The sequence below is a fragment of the Balaenoptera musculus genome, chromosome 1 (assembly GCF_009873245.2).
Source record: "Balaenoptera musculus isolate JJ_BM4_2016_0621 chromosome 1, mBalMus1.pri.v3, whole genome shotgun sequence".
Classification (NCBI taxonomy): domain Eukaryota; kingdom Metazoa; phylum Chordata; class Mammalia; order Artiodactyla; family Balaenopteridae; genus Balaenoptera; species Balaenoptera musculus.
Genome location: NC_045785.1, coordinates 80,943,046 through 80,966,290, shown reverse-complemented (window position 1 = coordinate 80,966,290; position 23,245 = coordinate 80,943,046). Strand labels below are relative to the sequence as shown.

The 23,245-nt window shown below is 37.3% G+C and overlaps 1 protein-coding gene across 1 annotated transcript in view; it reads right to left on the bottom strand.

Annotated features, from left to right (window-relative positions):
- BTBD8 (BTB domain containing 8) overlaps positions 1-23,245 on the bottom strand; it is a 95,175-nt gene that overhangs the window by 51,236 nt on the left and 20,694 nt on the right. Inside the window, exon 4 of the mRNA XM_036845505.1 lies at positions 17,227-17,344. Within this exon, the coding sequence (XP_036701400.1) occupies positions 17,227-17,344 (118 nt within the window). The remainder of the gene's footprint in view (positions 1-17,226; positions 17,345-23,245) is intronic.

Sequence of the window (23,245 nt, the reverse complement as noted above, 5' to 3'; positions counted from 1 at the left end):
GAGGACAGTCTCAGAGACCTCTGGGACAACATTACATGCACCAACATTTGAATTATAGGAGTCCCAGAATAAGAAGAGAAAAAGAAGGGGACTGAGAAGATATTTGAAGAGATTATAGTTGAAAACTTCCCTAACATGGGAAAGGATATAGTCAATCAAGTCCAGGAAACGCAGACAGTCCCATACAGGATAAATCCAAGGAGAAACACACCAAGACACATATTAATCAAACTATCAAAAATTAAATACAAAGAAAAAATATTAAAAGCAGCAAGGGAAAAGCAACAAATAACATACAAGGGAATTCCTATAAGGTTAACAGCTGAGCTTTCACCAGAAACTCGGCAAGCCAGAAGGGAGTGGCAGGATATATTTAAAGTGATGAAAGGGAAAAACCACCAACCCAGATTACTCTACCAAGCAAGGATCTCATTCAGATTCGATGGAGAAATTAAAACCTTTACAGACAAGCAAAAGCTAAGAGCATTCAGCACCACGAAACCACCTTTACGACAAATGCTACAGGAACTTCTCTAGGCAGGAAACACAATGGAAGGAAAAGACCTACAAAAACAAACCCAAAACAATTAAGAAAATGGTATTAGGAACATACATATTGATAATAACTTTGAATGTAAATGGATTAAATGCTGCAACCAAAAGACACAGACTGGCTGAATAGATACAAAAACAAGAGCTGTATATATGCTGTCTACAAGGGATCCACTTCAGACCTAGGGACACATACAGACTGAAAGTGAGGGGATGGAAAAAGATATTCCATGCAAATGGAAATCAAAAGAAAGCTGGAGTAGCAATTCTCATATCAGACAAAATAGACTTTAAAATAAAGACTATTACAAGAGACAAAGAAGGACACTACATAATGATCAAGGGATCAATCCAAGAAGATATAACAATTGTAAATATTTATGCACCCAACATAGGAGCACCTCAATACATACGGCAAATGCTAACAGCCATAAAAGGGGAAATCGACAGTAACACAATCATAGTATGGGACTTTAACATCCCACTTTCACCAATGGACAGATCATCCAAAATGAAAATAAATAAGGAAACGCAAGCTTTAAATGATACATTAAACAAGATGGACTTAACTGATATTTATAGGACATTCCATCCAAAAACAACAGAATACACTTTCTTCTCCAGTGCTCATGGAACATTCTCCAGGATAGATCATATCTTGGGTCACAAATCAAGCCTTGGTAAATTTAAGAAAATTGAGATCGTATCAAGTATCTTTTCCGACCACAACACTATGAGACTAGATATCAATTACAGGAAAAAATCTGTAAAAAATACAAACGCATGGAGGCTACTAAATAACCAAGATATCACTGAAGAAATCAAAGAGGAAATAAAAAAATACCTAGAAACAACTGACAATGAAAACATGACGACCCAAAACCTATGGGATGCAGCAAAAGCAGTTCTAAAGAGGGAATTTTATAGCATTACAATCCTACCTCAAGAAACAAGAAAAATCTCAAATAAACAACCTAACCTTACACCTAGAGCAATTAGAGAAAGAAAAACAAAAAAGCCCCAAAGTTAGCAGAAAGAAAGAAATCATAAAGATCAGATCAAAAATAAATGAAAAAGAAATGAAGGAAACAATAGCAAATGTCAACAAAACTAAAAGATGGTTCTTTAAGAAGATAAACAAAATTGGTAAACCATTAGCCAGACTCATCAAGAAAAAAAGCAAGAAGATGCAAATCAACAGAATTAGAAACGAAAAAGGGGAAGTAACAACTGACACTGCAGAAATACAAAGGATCATGAGAGATTACTATAAGCAACTATATGCCAATAAAATGGACAACCTGAAAGAAATGGACAAATTCTTAGAAAAGCACAACCTTCCAAGACTGAATCAGGAAGAAATAGAAAATATAAACAGACCAATCACAAGCACTGAAATTGAAACTGTGATTAAAAATCTTCCAACAAATAAAAGCCCAGGACCAGATGCCTTCACAGGCAAATTCTATCAAACATTTAGAGAAGAGCTAACACCTATCCTTCTCAAACTCTTCCAAAATATAGCAGAGTGAGGAACACTCCCAAACTCATTCTATGAGGCCACCATCACCCTGATATCAAAACTAGACATGTCACAAAGAAAGAAAACTACAGGCCAATATCACTGATGAACATAGATGCAAAAATCCTCAACAAAATACTAGCAAACAGAATCCAACAACACATTAAAAGGATCATACACCATGATCAGGCAGGGTTTATCCCAGGAATGCAGGGATTCTTCAATATATGCAAATCAATCAATGTGATACACCATATTAACAAAATGAAGGATAAAAACCATATGATCATCTCAATAGATGCAGAAAAAGCTTTCGACAAAATTCAACACCCATTTATGATAAAAACTCTCCAGAAAGTAGGCATAGAGGGAACTTACCTCAACATAATAAAGGCCATATATGACAAACCCACAGCCAACATCGTTCTCAATGGTGAAAAACTGAAACCATTTCCTCTAAGATCAGGAACAAAACAAGGTTGCCCACTCTCACCACTATTATTCAACATAGTTTTGGAAGTTTTAGCCACAGCAATCAGAGAAGAAAAAGAAATAAAAGGAATCCAAATTGGAAAAGAAGAAGTAAAACTGTCACTGTTTGCAGATGACATGATACTACACATAGAGAATCCTGAAGATGTTACCAGAAAACTACTAGAGCTAATCAATGAATTTGGTAAAGTAGCAGGATACAAAATTAATGCACAGAAATCTCTTGCATTTTTGTCATTGCACTAACAATGAAAATTCTGAAAGAGAAATTAAGGAACACTCCCATTTACCACTGCAACAAAAAGAATAAAATACCTAGGAATAAACCTACCCAAGGAGAAAAAAGACCTGTATGCAGAAAACTATAATACAATGATAAAAGAAATTAAAGATGATACAAACAGATGGAGAGATATACCATATTCTTGGATTGGAAAAATCAACATTGTGAAAATGACTATACTACCCAAAGCAATCTACAGATTCAGTGCAATCCCTGTCAAACTACCAATGGCATTTTTCACAGAACTAGAACAAAAAATTTCACAATTTGTATGGAAACTGAAAAGACCCCGAATAGCCAAAGCAATCTTGAGAAGAAAAAAAAAAACGAGCTGGAGGAATCAGGCTCCCTGACATCAGACTATACTACAAAGCTAAAGTAATCAAGACAGTATGGTAATCAAGACAGTATGGTAATCAAGACAGTATGAATATATAATGGAGAAAAGACAGCCTCTTCAACAAGTGGTGCTGGGAAAACTGGACAGCTACATATAAAAGAATGAAATTAGAACACTTCCTAACACAATACACAAAAATAAACTCAAAATGGATTAAAGACCTAAATGTAAGGCCAGACACTATAAAACTCTTAGAGGAAAACATAGGCAGAACACTCATGACCTAAATCACAGCAAGATCCTTTTTGACCCACCTCCTAGAGAAATGGAAATAAAAACAAAAATAAACAAATGGGACCTAATGAAACTTAAAAGCTTTTGCACAGCAAAGGAAAACATAAACAAGACAAAAAGACAACCCTCAGAATGGGAGAAAATATTTGCAAATGAAGCAACTGACAAAGGATTAATCTCCAAAATATACAAGCGGCTCATTCAGCTCAATATCAAAAAAACAAACAACCCAAACCAGAAATGGGCAGAAGACCTAAATAGACATTTCTCCAAAGAAGATATACAGATTGCCAACAAACACGTGAAAGGATGCTCCACATCAGTAATCATTAGAGAAATGCAAATCAAAATGACAATGAGGTATCACCTCACACCAGTCAGAATGGCCATCATCAAAAAATCTACAAACGATAAATGCTGGAGAGGGTGTGGAGAAAAGGGAACCCTCTTGCACTGCTGGTGAGAATGCAAATTGATACAGCCACTATGGAGAACAGTATGGAGGTTCCTTAAAAAAGTAAAAATAGAACTACCATGTGACCCAGCAATCCCACTACTGGACATATACCCTGAGAAAACCATAAGTCAAAAAGAGTCATGTACCACAATGTTCATTTCAGCTCTATTTACAATAGCCAGGACATGGAAGCAACCTAAGTGTCCACTGACAGATGAATGGATAAAGAATATGTGGCACAGATATATAATGGAATATTACTCAGCCATAAGAGGAAACAAAACTGAGTTATTTGTAGTGAGGTGGATGGAACTAGAGTCTGTCATACAGAGTGAATAAGTCAGAAAGAAAAAACAAATACTGTATGCTAACACATATATATGGAATCTAAAAAAAAATGGTTCTGATGAACCTAGGGGCAGGACAGGAATGAAGACGCAGAGGCAGAGAATGGACTTGAGGACACACAGAAGGGGAAGGGCAAGCTGGGACGAAGTGAGAGAGTAGCACTGACATACATACACTACCAAATGTAAAACAGATAGCTAGTGGGAAGCAGCCGCATGGCACAGGGAGATCAGCTCCGTGCTTTGTGACCACCTAGAGGGCTGGGATAGGGAGGGTGGGAGGGAAACGCAAGAGGGAAGGGATATGGGGATATATGTATACATATAGCTGATTCACTTTGTTATATAGCAGAAACTAACACAACATTGTAAAGCAATTATAATCCAATAAAGATGTTTAAAAAAAAACCCCACAGAACTTTATAGTACAAGTGAACCTTAATGTATGCTAATTAAAACAAGAACACTTAGGAGGAGGTCAGGAGATCCCAGGATGCAGACTGTGACAAAATTACCTAACTGTATTACAAATGTATGAAATAACCTCATTGAAGGGAGTGGGAGATAAAGGTACTGGCCTAAATAACTTTGGAAATGAGTATAGACTGTAAGAAGAAAGGCAAAGCAACTGCATAGTACAAGCAGTGTACTCTAGTTCAGCAGTCCACAGCCTTTCTGGCACCAGGGACTGGTTTCATGGAAGACAATTTTTCCATGGACTGGCGGGGGGGGGGTGGGATGGTTTCGGGATGATTCAAGCACATTACATTTATTGTGCACTTTATTTCTATTACTATTACATTGTAATATATAATGAAATAGTTATACAACTCACCATAATGCAGAATCACTGGGAGCCCTGAGCTTGTTTTCCTGCAATTGGATGGTCCCATCTGGGGGTGATGGGAGACAGTGACACCCAAAGTGTGTTGCTTATGTCCAGTCTACTCCGTAAGATGCAGCTTAATTGTCACTTGCCACTCACTGATAGGGTTCTGATGAGTCTGCAAGCAATTGATTTATTATGGTCTCTGTGCAGTCAGACCTCTCTGCTAATGATAATCTGTATTTGCAGCCGCTCCCCAGTGCTAGCATCACTGCCTCAGCTGCACCTCAGATCATCAGGCATTAGATCCTCATAAGGTGTGTGCAACCTAGATCCCTTGCATGTGCAGTTCACAGGAGGGTTTGCGCTCCTGTGAGAATCTAATGCTGCTGCTGATCTGACAGGAGGCGGAACTCAGGCAGTAATGTGAGCGATGGGGAGCGATTGTAAATACAGAAGAAGCTTCGCTCGCTCACTTGCCTGCCGCTCACCTCCTGCTGTGTGGCCCAGTTCCTAATGGGCCATGGACCGGAAACAGTCCATGGTCCAGGGGTTGGGGACCCCTGCTCTAGTTGGTAAAGTTGTTTCCCATGCAGGTATGGATTAACAATTCTGAAACCACTATACATGAATACTGGAATTGAATGATTAAGTATTAGATGTTGGATGATGAAAGCCAGTTTCTCATTAGTATAGTGGAAGATTACAGACAAGCAAGGAGGTAAGAGTAGGATGATCAATGTGTTAGTATGATTAGTGTTGGAGATCTCACAATGAATTCATTTTTAGCTTAATACAAATAAAGATGGGTTCATACAGAAATATTTATAGATATGTGCATATCTGCAGATTAATATATACACATATATTTCCTTGCTCTGTCAGCTGAGAGGATCTAAAAGAACGAGCAACAAGCACACGCAGTGTCCAAACAGTAGTTTCTAATACCATTAGAATAAAAGGAATCAGGGTTCATTAGAGAAATGTTTGATTCTAGGACAGATGAGTCTAGAGTATCTTTTAGTGTCAGAAAGTAAAGAAATGCTACACACACAGACACACACAGACACACACACACACTGATGGGGGGGTTGTATGTCAAGAACCAATTGAAGGAGCTCCCATAACTAAAACTGGAACAATTTCAGCAAAAAATAAATAGGGGGGACTTCCCTGGTGGCGCAGTGGTTAAGAATCCGCCTGCCAATGCAGGGCACACGGGTTCGAGCCCTGGTCTGGGAAGATCCCACATGCCACGGAGCAACTGGGCCCGTGCGCCACAATTACTGAGCCTGCGCGTCTGGAGCCTGTGCTCCGCAACAAGAGAGGCCGCGATAGTGAGAGGCCCGCGCACCGCGATGAAGAGTGGCCCCCGCTTGCCACAACTAGAGAAAGCCCTCGCACAGAAACGAAGACACAACACAGCCATAAATTAATTAATTAAAAAAAAAAAAAAAAAAAAAAAATAGGCCAAAATGCAAGATAAACCAAATTACAAACCAAAGTACCAAAATGAGCTGAAGTACAAAATAAATATCCATGAGTACATGCTGACATACAGAAATGATTGAATAAATAAAGAGGGGAGAAAAGACAAATTTCTTGTATAGAAGAATGCCAAATAATTCAGGTAGATACTATCCCCTCAAGAAGGCGGACCATAACTCCCCATCCTTTAAGTGCAGGCTATACACGGTGACTTACTTCTAGAGAGTACAGTATAGAAATGGGAGATGGGGGAGAGGGGAGTAACTTTACAGTGAAGAAACCAGACAAAAACCAGTGTAGCCAAGTGATCAAGGTTAACATAAACAGTGATAAGTCATGCTGATTACATGTACCCTTGAAATGATGTAATAAGAATGGCAGTTTATCTTCGTGAACTTCCTCCCCAAAATTCATAACTCATTTAATCATGAGAAAAACATTAAGTAAACTACAACTGAGGGACATGCTTGCCCTCAGAATACTTGCTCAGGACTCCTCAAACTGTCAAGGTCATCAAAGACAAGGAAAGTCTGAGAAACTATCACAGCCAAGAGAAGCCTAAGGAAACATGACCACTACATGTAATGTGGTATCCTGAATGGGATCCTAGAATAGAAAAAAGACATTAGGCAAAAACTAATGAATTCTGAATAAACTATGGACTTTAGTGAATAACAATGTCTCAATATTGGTTCTTTCATTGTAACAAACGTACTATACTAAGATGTACACATAAGATGTTGATAATAAGGGAACTGGGTGTGGGGGCATATGGGAATTCTCTGTACTCAGTTTTTCTGTAAATTTAAAACTGTTCTAAAAATAAAGTATATTAAGAAAAATTTTGGGTTTCTGCTTCCACCCATGAAAGATAACAAGTATGGGACTTGCCTCACCTCCATTAACAAGTAGGAAAGTGAATAAAATATGACACTGAAAAAAAAGGCAGTACAGAACTCTGATCCTTAAGAGAAAGAAAACAAATGAGGTAAGCCCTACAATCGTAATACTTTTCTTCCCAGAAACAATTAGATCATGGCACAGGGAAGATAAACAGAAGCAGAGTCTAGTTGTCTTGCTGAGGTGAGAAGACAAATATGGGAGCTTGGGAAAATGAGTCAGCTGGAATTTATGGGGCACAGTACAACAGAAGAGGAAGTTAAGAAAAAGAGCTCCAAAAATTAGAGGAGGGATCCCGTTGCGCCTTCACCTGAACACAATCCGAGCACACATAGGGTAAAACTTCATGAAGCCCAGCAAAGAATAAAGGTCAGGAAGCTATAAGCCTGTTCATACAGGGCAGGCAGATTAAGTTCCTTCTGGCCAGGACTGAATACTGATCCTAGGTCCCAGAAGGGTCACACCTCAGTAGAAGAGCTATCCACCCTTCAGAGTAAAGGCTACTCTAAAGCCACCCTAAGTTTAAAAACAAATCTCAGAAAGATGAAGATGATCCACAATAACTTAATTGCCTGCTAAAACAAACATCAACACTTTTAAAAGAGAGACAACAAAATTCAAACACTCAACAGCATACTATTCATAATGTCCAGAATCTAATAACAAATTATCAGGTATGTGAAGAAGTAGCAAAATATGAACTATAATCAGGAGAAAAATCAGTCAATAGAAATAGACCCAGAAATGAAAGAAATGATGGAGTTAGCAGAAAAAGCATTTAAAAATGCTATTATAGGGACTTCACTCATGGCACTGTGGTTAAGAATCTGCCTGCCAATGCAGGGGACACGGGTTTGAGCCCTGGTTCAGAAGATCCCACATGCCGCGGAGCAACTAAGCCCATGCACCACAACTGCTGAGCCTGCACTCTAGAGCCCGCGAGCCACAACTACTGAGCTCATGTGCCACAACTACGGAAGCCCGCATGCCTAGAGCCGGTGCTCCGCCACAAGAGAAGCCACTGCAATGAGAAGCCCGTGCTCTGCAAGGAAGAGTAGCCCCCACTCCTGCAACTAGAGAAAGCCCATGTGCAGCAACGAAGACCCAACACAGCCAAAAATAAATAAATAAAAAATAAATAAATAAAATAAAATCTTATTATAGATACACTCAAGGACTTTTAAATAATGAACATAAGGAAGAGATCTTTTAAAAAACCAGACAAAACTTTTAGAGATGAAATATACAATATCTGAAATGAAAAAAAATTCATGAACGGACTTAAAAGATTAGATACTGAAGAAGAAAAGATTGGTGTACCTGTGTATATAGCAATACAAATTATCCAAATAAGACATAGGAAGAAAAAATAAACTGGCTAAAAAAAGGAGCTTAGGTGAGCTTGGGACTAACATAACATAATTGGAGTCCCAAGTGGAAAGGAGAAAAAGACGAGGATGGTAAGAAAACTTGAAAAAAATAACAGTTGTAGAATTTCCAAATTTCATAAAAACTACAAACCCACAGGTCCAAGAAGCTCAATAAATCATAAGCAGAATAAACAAAAGCACAAGATATAACCAAATTGCTAAAAACTAATTATAGAGAAAAAAACTGTAAAGCAGCCAAAGAAAAAGGTACATCAAATACTGACATGCAAAGCTAGACATATCACAAAAATAACAGTTGTAGAATTTCCAAATTTCATAAAAACTACAAACCCACAGGTCCAAGAAGCTCAATAAATCATAAGCAGAATAAACAAAAGCACAAGATATAACCAAATTGCTAAAAATTAATTATAGGGAAAAAAACTGTAAAGCCAAAGAAAAAGGTACGTCAAATACTGACATGCAAAGCTAGACATATCACAGGCTTCTTGTTAGAGACAACACAAGCCAAAAAAACAATGAAATTACATGATTAAAGCACTGAAAGAAATAAAAATCACAAATTTATAATTTTGTATTCAGCAAAAATATCTTTCAAAAATGGAGGCTAAATGAAGACTTTTCTAGACAAACAAAAGCTGAGAAAAGTCATTGCCAGCTGAACTCTATTACAAGAAATTTAAAGAAAGTTCTTTAGGCTGAAGGAAAATTACAACAGGTAGAAACCTGGACCTACACAAAAGATTGAAAGTGCCAGAACTGGTAATAGTGGGTAAGTATAACTTTTTCCCTCATTTTAAAAATTACTTAAAAGATAATTGTTTAAAAAATTAATTACAATTTATAGTGGGGTTTTGAGTATATATAGAAGTGAAATGTATGGCAGCAATAACACAAAGGACAGAAGGGGGAAAATGTCCTAACATTATACATAAAGGTGTATAATATTAATTGAAGGTAAATGGTAATAACAACGCATATTGCAAATCCTAAAGTAACTACTAAAAAAACAAAAACAACACACACACACAATATAGCTAATAGGCCAACAGTGGAAATAAACTGGAATTAAAAAATTTTTTTTCTCAATTAATACAAAGAAAAGAAGGAAAGAGGAAAAAGAAAACAAAGAAAAAATGAAAACAAATAGTAAATAGTAGCCTTAAATTCCAACATATTAATACCTATATTACCATAAATGATCTAGATTCTCCAATTAAAAGGTGAGATTATGAGACCAGATAATAAAAGAGCAAGACGTAACTATAGCTGTCTACAAAAAATTAATTTTAAACCCATTTAAAATACAAAGACACACAGAGGCTAAAGGTAAAAGGATGAAAAAACATATACCATCTAAATGTTAATCATAAGAAAGCTGGAGTGGGATGCAAACTAGACTTATTGTGATGATCAGTTCATTATGTTAAACACCTGAAACTAATACAATGCTATATATCAATTATACCTCAATCTTTAAAAAAGAAAGAAAGCTGGAGTGGCCCTATTAACATCAGACAAAAGACTTCACAACAGGAATATTACCTGGGGTAAAGACTAATATTTCATAATGAAAAAGGGGTCAATTCATCAAGAGGAAATAACAATCCTAAATGTGTGTGTACCAAATAACAAACCTTCAAAATATATGAAGCAAAACTGATAGAACTGAAGGGGGAAGTAGATAAATTTACAATTATATTAGAGACACCAATATTCTTCTCAGTAATTAACATAACAAGTAGACAAAAAGTCAGTCAAGGATATGGAAGACTTGAACTAAACATGCTAAACAGCACGCTAGCCATTTCCTTCTAAATAAGACGAAAACCATCTGAGGCTTAAACAATTACCCTGCCCTTAAGACAGAAACTTAGAAAACATTCCTATTTAATTCAGATACAAGCCTCAGTTTAAAAAATTATGCTATAGATAGCATGGTGTATTAAAAATCTTCACCAGATTTTTCATTTTCCAACACACCAAAGTTTTTTTCTCTTTTTGACTAAATTTAATCTCAACTGACAAGGCTGCTTCTGGCTCTGTAGAGATGCCCTAATTTCCCCCCTTTCTCTTGCTTTATAGTACATTGCTATTCAATACTTCCTGATTTTAGCTGAACTAGATTCACTACTCCAGGCAGAATAATGGCCTGGATTACTCAAAGAAACTCTAAATAAAGAATTTTTCACTAGGACTATTTTTTTAAGTACTCTTGTTCCAAGAATATATTTTTTTCCTTTTAGTTCAACATAACTGAATAAGGGTTAAACCCAGAGCAGTGAATCCAAACTTTCTGATGCTGTCACCATTACCCATTACACTTTGCAAATATTTTAGAGAACATAAACTTTAAAAATGGTAAAGTTTTTCTCTTGAGACATCCATTTTGACATACATTGACTACAGCTTTCATAGGATTAGCCTTTCCTAAGTTAAAAAATGATTTGTGAAGTGCAATGGATGCCCTGTTATCCAGTACAATGAGGACTGATAGTTGTTTGGTTAATCTAAAAATTAGGAGAGAATTTTTAAAATGATTTGTCTATATCATAATCATTTTATTCAAACTTAAAAAATAAATATGTATTCATTTACAAATCTTTGACCATATAAGGCCAATCTTTATTTTTTTATTGTGGGTTTGCTGATTGGAGCCTCCTATTTCTTGCAAAAACTATATATACCCACATACCCTGTCTATGATTTTTAGTTCAAACTTCTCTGAAGTGAAGAAATTTAAAAATTTTATGAAGCAATCTGAAGTACAGAATAACTTAAGACTTTTATAATTTCCCCTCAAACTTTTATATTGTTTCATCTAAACTGAACTCAATAGCAGTTTTACTTTATTTTTTAATTTATCTTTTATTTTTTGGTCATGCCACGTGGCATGCGGGATCCCAGCTGCCCGACTAGGGATCGAACCTGTGTCCCCTGCATTGGAAGTGTGGAGTCTTAACCACTGGACTGCCAGGGAAGTCCCTGAATTCACCAGCAATTTTAAAAGTGCCTCTCCTGAGAGGAGTCTGGGGGAGAATGGATACATGTATATGTATGGCTGAGTCGCTTTGTTGTGCACCAGAAACTATCACAACATTGTTTATCGGCTATACTCAGATATAAAATAAAAAGTTAAAAAAAATTCTCAAAGAAAAAGTGCCCCTCCCTTATTAATCTTTCTAAAACATTCACTTTAGTTTTCATTGTAACAACAAATTCTTTTCATACTTCATGTATCATTGGTTTATATGATATGTCATTAAGTCATGCTATCAAAATAAGAAATTCAAATGGCATCAAACAGGTTTGGGAATAACCCCAAGTGACTCAGGAGACACAAACTCAATGAAAGGAATGGAAATGTTATAGGTATACCAGAGAATGACATCCTAGCCATATGAAGATGTTCATAACCCACTTTAGTGTATGGGAATCTGGAATTTTATTACAATTACTTCATAAAGCTTCCTGGCAATCCTAGTAAGATAGGGAACAGCAAACTTTTTCTGCAAAGGGCCAGATAGTAAACATCAATATAAATATATTAGGCTTTTCAGGTCCCTGTTGCATATTCTTGTTTTGTTGTTGTTGTTGTTGCTATTGTTGTTTTATACAAAAAGAAGCCACTGACCGGCTTTGGGTTGGGTCATAGTTTGCCAACCTCCACTCTAAGATAAGGTAGAAAAGGCAACAATGTGCCTCCCTCCCAGATATCTAATATATACTTATAGCAACTAACATTTACTGAATGCTTCCAATGTGCCACAGAATCATGCTAAGTGCTTTATGTACATTATCAGATTCAATTCTCACAGCCATCCTATGCTACAATTACTATCATTATTTCTTTTACAGATAAAGAATTTGAGACTTGGAGAGATTAAGTAACTTCTCAATAATTATTAAATGGTACAATCAGAATTTAAACCCAGAAAGACTGACTTCTGAATTACTAAACTGTATACTTTTGAAAAAGTTTTCAGCTGATGGACTCAAGAATATATAGCTAATTAGTCATATGGCACAGACTAGGACATTGATCTCCTGACTCAGTGCTGATTTACTAAATATTCAGAGAAATCTACATTTTAAAGGGAGATGTGACAGCATTTTAACCCCATGAATGAATGTCTGATGTTATAATATCAGGCACTGAAAAAAAAAGGTATTCTGGAAGGGATATAGGATCTTAAGTGTTACAAAGCTAAAATTAGGAATCACTGCCCTGCTTTTTCAATAAAGCAGCACAAGAGAATCTTAATTATGGAATACTGAAGTGCAACAAATAAATTAGTTTAAAAATATAGCAGATTCAATTTCACTCAGAAAACATCAGAATAATAATTAACACTATAAAATGGGAGATCAGCAGTGGAGTGGATAATAAGGTAGGTACTTAGAGGTAGGCTAAAGATGACAGGAGGAAATAAAAGTAGAGAGAAATGCCCAGTACACAGATGGTATTCATCTGGTGATTGAGAGCAATTCAGGAAAGAACGTAGTGTTACAGAGAGAGATCCACAACAGGAGTAATGTGCTGTAGTACTCCAGGAAGCAATACTCAGAAAAGTAGTAACATAATTAACAAATGGGATCCATGAACTCTAATGGGTCCTTTTATTATAACCTCTCTCCCGCCAAATAAAAAGAGCTCTCTTTGTTTCTCCTTTGCGCAGAAGTATTGGAGATAAGCAAGGACAAAGATGTGGGAAGGGTGGAGAAGTTATGCTTTGGAGAGGGAAAGGCCTGTGTAGAGGCAGAACAGTGTAGTAAATGTGACCTTCCCTGGAGGTCTACTGCTATCCCTTTCCTCCTTGGACTGGGGGGAAATGCAAGTGATTCAAATCACCTTTCTCTCCTTGTCCCACGTAAGTAAAGGACATACAGACTGTTGCTACCATCTACACAAAATCTCGCATCAAAGGCCTATTACCTGGATGATGATAGCAAACACTTACATAGTACTTACTATGTGCCAGGCACTGTTCAAAGTACTTTAAATGCTTTTAGTAATTTAATACTCATAATAACCCTATAAGATGAGTATTATTACAATCTCCATCGTTGATGAGGATGCTGAAACACAGAATGGTTAAATGACTTCCCCAAATTCATACAGCTAAAGATGGCAGAGCTGGAATTCAAACCCAGGCAGACAGGCTCCATACATAGTCCACATACTCTTAACTACTCAGTTATAAATGACTTCTTTGGCTTAGTTGTACCACCACAAGCAAGTGATTGTCATCAGATCGTCTTGCAGCACATAAAGGGCTCCAGGTACTGGGCTGCAGATCAAGGGAAAGGCTGGACAGAGCAACTAGCAACTGGAGACATAATCTTGGAAGAACTGGGACACCAGGGATGTTTTTGAAGAAGGAGCTTGAGCATAAGAGAAAGACAATGACTCAATAAAAGAAACTATCTCTTTACCGTACCAGTTTGGACATTAAACTAGCAAACTAAACTGTTCTAAAATTTGAGACCTAAACTGAATGTAATTCTGCCCATAAGTCCTGGTCCTTGTGAGTACTTGCACTGATCATTAAATATATGAGTACATATAATTAAAGCAGTCATTTTACAAACGGATTTTTAGCCATACCTCTAGGATAAATGCTGACATTGATCATCTAGAACAAGAAATAGTTCAGAAAGTTCTGTTGCTGGGCTTTAGATTATATTACATGATACAAGCATACATTGGAGATATTGAAGGTTCAGTTCCAGCCCACCACAATAAAGCAAGTCACACTAATCTTTTGGTTTCCTAGTGCATATAAAAGTCACGTTTACACTATACTGTAGTCTAATAAGTGTGCAACAGCATTATGTATATACCTTAATTTAAAAATATTTTATTGCTAAAAATGTTAACCATCATCTGAACCCTCAGTGAGTTGTAGTAGTAACATCAAAGTTCACTGATCACAGAACACCATAACAAATATTATAATAATGAAAAAGTCTGCAATATTGTGAGAACTACTAAAATGTGACACAGAGACATGAAGTGAGCCAATGCTTTTGGAAAAAAAAATGGTGCTGACAGACTTGCTCGATGCAGAATTGCCACAAACTTTCAATTTGTAAAAAACGCAATTATCTGCGAAGTGCAATAAAGGAAAACGAAGTATGCCTGTGTTTTCTAAACTACTGACATAATATTCTTTGAACTGAATAATAAAGTAAATATGTACAAACAAAGAGATGTTTAAGTTTGGAATAGGAAGGTAATCTTGGGATTTAGAATTTGCCATTTTAACTCACATAAGGGCACTAACAACAAAGCAAGAAAACTTAAGCCAGATCTTCCTGAAACACATTCTCAGGAAATTGCCTTTCTAGTTAATATAAATTTATTTTTTATTGCTAGGTGAACAAAATAAGCCAGAAATGTGGGCAAGAGCTGTCCTAAAATACAAACCTAATATTCTAGATCCAGCTCTTAAACAGTCCACTGTCAGGCAGTACACAGGGAGAAGCCAAATACAGGCACTGTTTGAGGACATACTGCAAATCGTCACAGCGTCCTGCTTTCCCTTTATGACAACAATAGCCTTAGGGCTCCATAGGTAGAATTTTGCTAGGATGCCCATATGGCTTCAAGAAAAATCTGGTACAAAATAAAATCAAAGTAAATTAATTTTAAAAATAAAATTGTGGGGCTTCCCTGGTGGCGCAGTGGTTGAGAGTCTGCCTGCTAATGCAGGGGACACGAGTTCGAGCCCTGGTCTGGGAAGATCCCACATGCCGCAGAGCAGCTGGGCCCGTGAGCCACAATTACTGAGCCTGCGTGTCTGGAGCCTGTGCTCCACAACAAGAGAGGCCGCGATAGTGAGAGGCCCACGCACAGCGATGAAGAGTGGCTCCCACTTGCCACAACTAGAGAAAGCCCTCGCACAGAAACGAAGACCCAACATAGCCATAAATTAAAAATAAATAAATAAATAAATAAATAAATAAAAATAAATAAAATAAAATAAAATAAAATAAAATTGTGTTGTTCCCCTACCCCAACCAAAAAGAAAGGCGTGCGTGCACGCGTGCACACACACACACACACACACACACACACACACACACACACACACCACTTGGGAATATGTATATTCCCAAATATAAGAAATACATATCCATGATATGGAAAAATATATGAATAAATCTGTATCACACTCTGTATTTTACTATACATAATGCAGATTTCATAAAAAATAGGAAAATGTGTTTTCAAAATATATTTACAAAACATACGTTCCCAGAAAGAAAAGTTCAAATTCTGAATGGTAGTCTAATGGAAACTGGCAATCCTAGAGTTTAGCAATGTACTACAGTCAGTTAACTGGCAAAACCAGTATGATTTCTGAGAGTACAAACATCACTACTATTTGGCTTGGTGGATTTCTGTAATCTAAACTCACTGCTAATTTCATTAAGGGCTGTGTACCCTTGAACCTACAAGACTGCTTCTTGCATCTGCAAAAATAGTCTGGTTCTTCCTCTTCTGCAGCACCAGAATAACTTAACATTCTATTTGAAACACAAAGAGGTAGGGAGGAGAACTCTGGGTTCCTCAGCTTTCTGGTTCCAATTCTAGTTTGTTATGAGGCCAGCTGTACCTCTTTCCCTTGAGTTCCAAGAAAAAAACCTGTATTTTTATTAACATCTTTTTTCTTTCTTTAAGCAGATTTTAGTTACTTACCAAAAAAAGAGTCTAACCAAAACAAGCAGCAGGCTTTAATTTAAACTCTAAAAGCCTGGAATGTCTAAACAACCCAACTCTACAGCAGAATAATGATTTTTTAAAAGTACACTGAAATATTAAACCTCCTAATCCATGCTATTCAGGAGAATCAGCTATTTTTTTTTTCCCAGCTATTTTGAAACAAAGACTTTGAGCCAGAATGAATTCAGAGAAAATACATGTCATTCATGTAGAAATAATCATTTTCAATACCATAATGCCTGTGAAATTAAAAATTGCATTTAATTACATTTTCTGTGACAGTGGCTTTCAAACCTATTTTAGGCAACAGTATATTTTCTTCTAATAAAATCTTCAGTTCATGCCCAATGCATAGCACAGATCTTCTCTAGCTGAGCATGTGCACATGTCTGGGTAGGGTCACCTGTGCATGTGTGAATGTGCAGATAGAAAATCCTGCCTCATGTCCAAACTCCTCCCCTGTCAGAGACCTCCCGAGGCATCACCATGGAACCCCTGTAGCCTATGTGAATCAGCTTGAAAACCACCGTGCTAGAAAAAGACAGCTACCCTTTTACACTTTACTGTCACAACCAAGACACCAAATTAATCACATGCCTATTTACCTGTGAGCTTTAAAACTTTTTCCATCAACATAAATATCAATATCTGGGCAACACTGTTTCTCATAAAGCTTCAATAAATCTTCTCCTAATTCAGATGCAGGTTCCAAGTCATAAATATCTTTAAAAGAGAAAAACAAGACTAAAAAAATAGTTTCTTTAATAATACATATATTTCAAAATTTAGTATTCTAATACTAGCAAAATGTTTTTCCACAGTTAATTAGCTACTGAAAGAGAGTAACAGTGACTGAAACATTTAAGTGGTAAATTCAAAGTAAAATGAAACTTTAAAATCATCTATTCTTTCTGCTCTGAAATATATATTTCTACTTATATTTAAATATAGATATACCTTTAAATATAGATACACATTTAAACATAGGTAATACTGTTACAAAATTATATACCAAAACTGAAGCCACTTCATAAACATCTGACTTAGAAAGTTAGAAAATTTTCCAATTTTGATATTCTTTTTCACCACTTAATTTTTTCCTATTCCTGTTCATGGATTTATGGTTAGGATAATCTGTGAACCAATAGAAATTCAACTAAAATCAATGGGATTTATAGGACACTTACTATGAGTTTAGTACTGTACATAGTATGGAGAGGTATAGAAAATAAATACGAACTTTCTCTACTTCAAAAGATTCACAATTTAGGCAGTGGGAAGTGAAATTTAAAATATGTATATATATATATAAATACATATATATATATAAAAAGAAAAATACTAAATTGTATACTATAGCTTTGTCAGTTCAGAAATTTTCGTTAGTACACCTGGTGAGGATGGATCACTAGGAACATATTCCCACTAACCAATTTACAAATGTATACATTTATAAACCAGAATGCCAATACTGGCTCTACTATCAAAAGAAATCCAGAATCCAACCACTACTCAATATCTCCACTGCTACCGCTGTAAACAGATAAGTTAGGGGGTCCCTGGAGAAAGAGAACCATGAATGGCTTTCTTGACATAAGAGAACCCATTTGGCCTAAGCCATTTTGTGATCTAGGCCTAGCTGCAATGCTTGCCCTTGAACAGGTCTCAGTAATTAATGATCTTAAGGGAGGGGATGCAGAGACAAGGGCCGAGCAGCCAAGAAACAATGGTGCAGCCTTGGGGCAGGCTCCACATTCCACCTCAACAGGATACACGAAACAATATCTTTTGAGCTCCTTATAGAACTAAAACTCCCAATAAATGGAAGATGAAGCAATCCTCATTCTAGAGAGAAGGTCACGGTTTGATAGCCTCGAGAACCAGAGAAGCTTATATGGAGACCACCTGAAGCCAGATTAAAGGAGTGCAGGCCCTGCACACACCTTAATCTTATCAGCAACCTCACCCTTGAACCGTTGCTACAAAACTCTCATCAAATCTTCCCAGGTTGGGACACACAGTTTTTGAGGGGCAGGAGCCCGCTGTGTCCCCCTTTGCCTGGCAAAGCAATAAAGCTACTCTTTTCTACTTCACCCAAAACTGTCTCCAAGATTTGATTCAGCACTGGTGCACAGAGGCCAAGTTTTTGGCATCACCATCCCAATTCAAAACAATATGGTTCTCTCCATTTTTTTTAGAGTAAAAGCCAAAGTCTTACAATGGCTTATCAAGCCCCACATCTGGCTCCTCACTACCTCTCTAATCTCATTGTCTACTCTTTTGCTTATTTCCATACTGAACTCTCTCTCATTCCTCCAAATGGCAAGTTATGTTCCCATGTTAGGATATTTCTACTGCCATTTCTTTTGCCTTGAACACTCATCTCCCAGATATCCACTTGGCTAATTTCCTTACTGGATTCAAATCTTTGTTTAAACATCACCTTTTAATCAAGGCTGACTCTGACCACCCATTTAAAATTGCAACTCCCATCACTAGCACTCCCAATCCCCCTTCCTCTGTCCTATTTTTTCTATAGCATGTCACCTTCTAACGTCTTTACTACATTATTGTCTATCTCCACCCCCACCATACCTTCTCTAACTGGAATCTAAGTTCCAAAAGAGCTGGAAGTCCACTTTAGTCATTGAAGTATCCCTTAGACCTAGAATAGTCCTGATACATAGATCCTCAATAAATATTTGTTGAATAAATTAATGTATCAAATACTACATAAAAAGATTTTTGAAGAAAAAACATAAAACTCCAACCAGAATAAAGAAGGGGAAGGAGGCAGATCCTACCACTTCCAGATATTCCTATAGAAGACTTAAAGCACATAAATTAGTGGGAGATGTTCAGAAGGAATGGTCTTCATTTCGATGATTCAAAGATCAGAGCATAATTTCTGACACAAAGGGAAAATCTAGAAACTTTTCAAAAGAAAACCAAGTCAATTTGATAGATGATTACCTATCTCAACTCCCAATTATATATTCAAATAGCCTCCTGAACTTGATATATCACAGTGTGGTATAATAAAAATATATATTTGGTCTTTCTCCCCCATTCCTGGCACAGAGCTTAAAACTCTTGAAATTTCCTAAATTATAGGAATGTCTTACTTGAGTTTATGCTAATGAGGTGATTCAGGGTAGGGTTCCTAAATAGCTTCAGGATGGGGGCTGGTCACCAGAAAGGACAAATATGTGATTAAAGAGTGGGAACTTTCAGTGCTCCCCCCCATCTCTAGGGAGGGAAAGGGGGCTATAGATTGAATTATAAAAATTCTTGAACAATAAGATTCAGGGAGCTACTGGGTTGGTGAACACACTGACTTGTTGGAAATATAACAGGGAAGAACCAAATCTGACTACATATTGGATCTGTTTCTTTTACTTTAACCCTTGCTTCCCACTGCTTTTGTTCACTAAAAGGATACTGTCTATACATAATGGCCTTCCCCCGGGGAACCCTGCCCCTCTGCCTGAATGTTAAACCAAAGTGCCTTTGTTCAGGGAAACATCCTGACGCTGTCCACCCCGTGGATGGCTGCAAGAAAGAAGAAATTAACACATCCCCTCCCTGAGGCTGGCCATTCCAGGGGATATTTGCAAAACTTATGGCCTTTTTACTTTATTTCCTCATCTCCTCCCCCTCTCTGTGCTATAAAAGAAACTGGCATCCAAACCCCGATAAGACGGTTATTTTGAGACTTTAGTCTGCCATCTTCCCGGTCTGCCAGCTTTCCGAATAAAGTCGTATTCCTTGCCTCAACACCTCGTCTCCGATTTATTGGCCTGTCATGCGGCGAGCAGAGCGAGCTTGGACTTGGTAACAGAAAGATGGCACACCCTGAGGGGGCATAGAATTTGTTCTGTATACTGTCCTTGCCCATCCCACCCCATACCTCGCCCTATGCATCTTTTCCATTTGGCTGTTCCTAAATTATATCTTTTATGATAAACAGGTAAACATAAGAGAAATGTGTTCCTGAGTTCTGTGAGTCATTCTAGCAAATTATTGAACCTTGGAGGAGGATGGTCATGGGAACTCCTGAATTTGTAGTCACTGGGCACAAGCCTGGGTAGTAAAAAGCGCCAGAATATGTCACCCCAAAACATGCCACTTTGGCATGAGGATTATTTTGAGCTAAAGGTACTTGAGAAGGAGCAGATGCAGGAAAAGCTATTTACATCCCCCTAACTGCCTAAAAATAAAAGTACAAATTTTCCCTTTTGTAAAGGAAATTTCCATTAGTAAAGATATCTCCTTACTATTCTCATCACTTGACTCTTATTTGCATAACAAGACAATCCTTATTCACTATACATTTTCTCTCCTCACCTTCCCATAACTTGCCTCCACCACCTAGTAGCCCAAAACTCCTTTCTTTCATTTAGCCTAAGATGATATATAAGCCTCAATCATCTGGCCACCTTCTTGAATCTCCTTTCTTTGTGAAACTCCTGGTACAAAAGAAAGTAATGAAAACCATTTTTCCCCCTTCTGTTAATCTGTCTTATTTCAGTTTAATTCGTAGGCCAGTCACAGAACCTAAGAGGGTAGAAGGAACTCTTTTCTCCCCTACAGTAGCCTAAGCACTCCACTTGTGTTGAAGTGGGGGCAATATTGTGGGACTAAGTCCTTAACCTGTGGGGTCTGTGCTAACTCTGGATAGTTAACTGTCAGAATTGAACTGTTGGATGCCCATTTGGTGCTGGGAGAACTGGTTGGTGTGTGGAAAAAACCACACACATTTGGTGTCAGAAGTGGTATCCAGAAAAACAAAAACAAAATCACAGAAACCCAAAACTGTTCCACAACCAGAAGTCATCATTCCACTCTACCTTAAATTTGCTCTGTTCATACTCCTTAAGCCTGCAAAATAGTACCACCTAAACTCCTTAAAATAGCTTATGAATAAGGTGACCATATCTCTTGGTTTGCCTGGGGCAGTCCAGTTAATGCCTTGTGCCCCAGAATAATTATCAACAGCAGTAATAATTTTTCATCTTTCACTCTCTCAAAAGAATCCCAGTTTGGACCATAGACTATAAAGTCATCCTTTATAGAAGGCTTTCATTATCTGGCTTTTGCTTATATATCCAGGTTCATCCCTTACTTTGACCATTCCTGTCCCCTACTCTACCCTACACCCACAACAAACCATTTCTGGTTTTCCAAATTTGCTATGTGCCTGGTTCTCTTTGCCTCCAGGCATGTTGTTTCCTTTGCCTGGAACACTTCTCCCCTAAACTCTTTATGCCTGGTTAACTTCTTTTTCCTTCAGGATTCAATTCAGATATCACTCCCTCCATGTAGCTTTCTCTGAAGGCCTAAGCCTAGGTTACATGTGCCCTATCTGTGTCCTTATCACACTTGGTACATAACTTACCTGACTGTACCTCCTACTAAACTGCAAAATAGGAACACTATCTGTTTTGTTCACTATCAAATCTTCAAAACTAGCACAAAGTTGATACTCAATGTAATGATTAGAATAGTATTTCAGGAATAAACAGCAAGTGCAAAAGAACAGAAGTGGCAAAATATACTTCCTTAGGAGGAAATGCCAAGTAAGTCAGTAAGAATAGAGCTCGGGGGTATGAGGGGTTGTGAAGACAGGAGGCAGCAGCGTTCTAGGCAGGAGTCAGTTCCCAACATCCCCTTGCACCACGGGAAAGAAGCTGGGATTTATATTAAGGCTGTGTGAGACTACTGCAGGATTTTAACAAGGGAAGTGCCATGACCACGCTTGCAATTGATGGACGTTGTTCTGTAAAATAGAGATGGACGGTGGCACAACAAGAGGCCTGGTGACCAGCTGGGGTTCAAATTCTCAAGGAAAATAGCAAATTCCTGAAATAAAGAAATGGCAGGAGGATAAAGAAGAGAAGTATTTAAGAATATTTAGAAGACAAATCAACAGACATGATCATGAATCGAATGAAGGGTAAAAGAGTAACTGAGGAGAAAGATGGTAATACAATTCACACTGATACAGTATTTAAGAAAAGAGCAGGTTGAGAAAGCAGATGATTAGGTCAGTTTGACACAAGTTAAATTTTGAGATATTTAAGGTATATTTAGACAGATATGCCTAGTCAGTGGTTAGATACGAAGCTCAAAAAAAAAAAAAAATTGGAGAATACCAATTATTTAAGGGGCAGAAAGAGGAAGTTCCAGTAAAGGAGACTGAGGAGTGGCCAAGAGGGAAGGAAAGGAAAAAGCCCCATTATGCTCAAATTGTTCCCTAATGTGTCAACTGTGTTGGATCAAATTCATGTTTAGATAACAAGTGTTATAGTAGAATTGGATGTATTTGAAAGTATCTGTTAACTAAAGAGTTTTATTACTGGTGTTTAGTGCTACAACAGTAAAAACAAACTGATTTAAGCTTAGTTAGATTCCTTTTATATATGTTCACCGTATCTCATTATGGTGAATGAATGAATACATGCATGCATGCCTGTTCTAGGCTTGAGGTAGATCTATTCATATTTTTTAATTATCTCATTTAGTCTCAGTCCTAAGAAGTAAGTGGTTACAGACTGATTTTATAGATGAGGACTCTAAGACTCAGAGAGTGTAAGGGACTTTCCCAAGGCCACATAGTTAGAG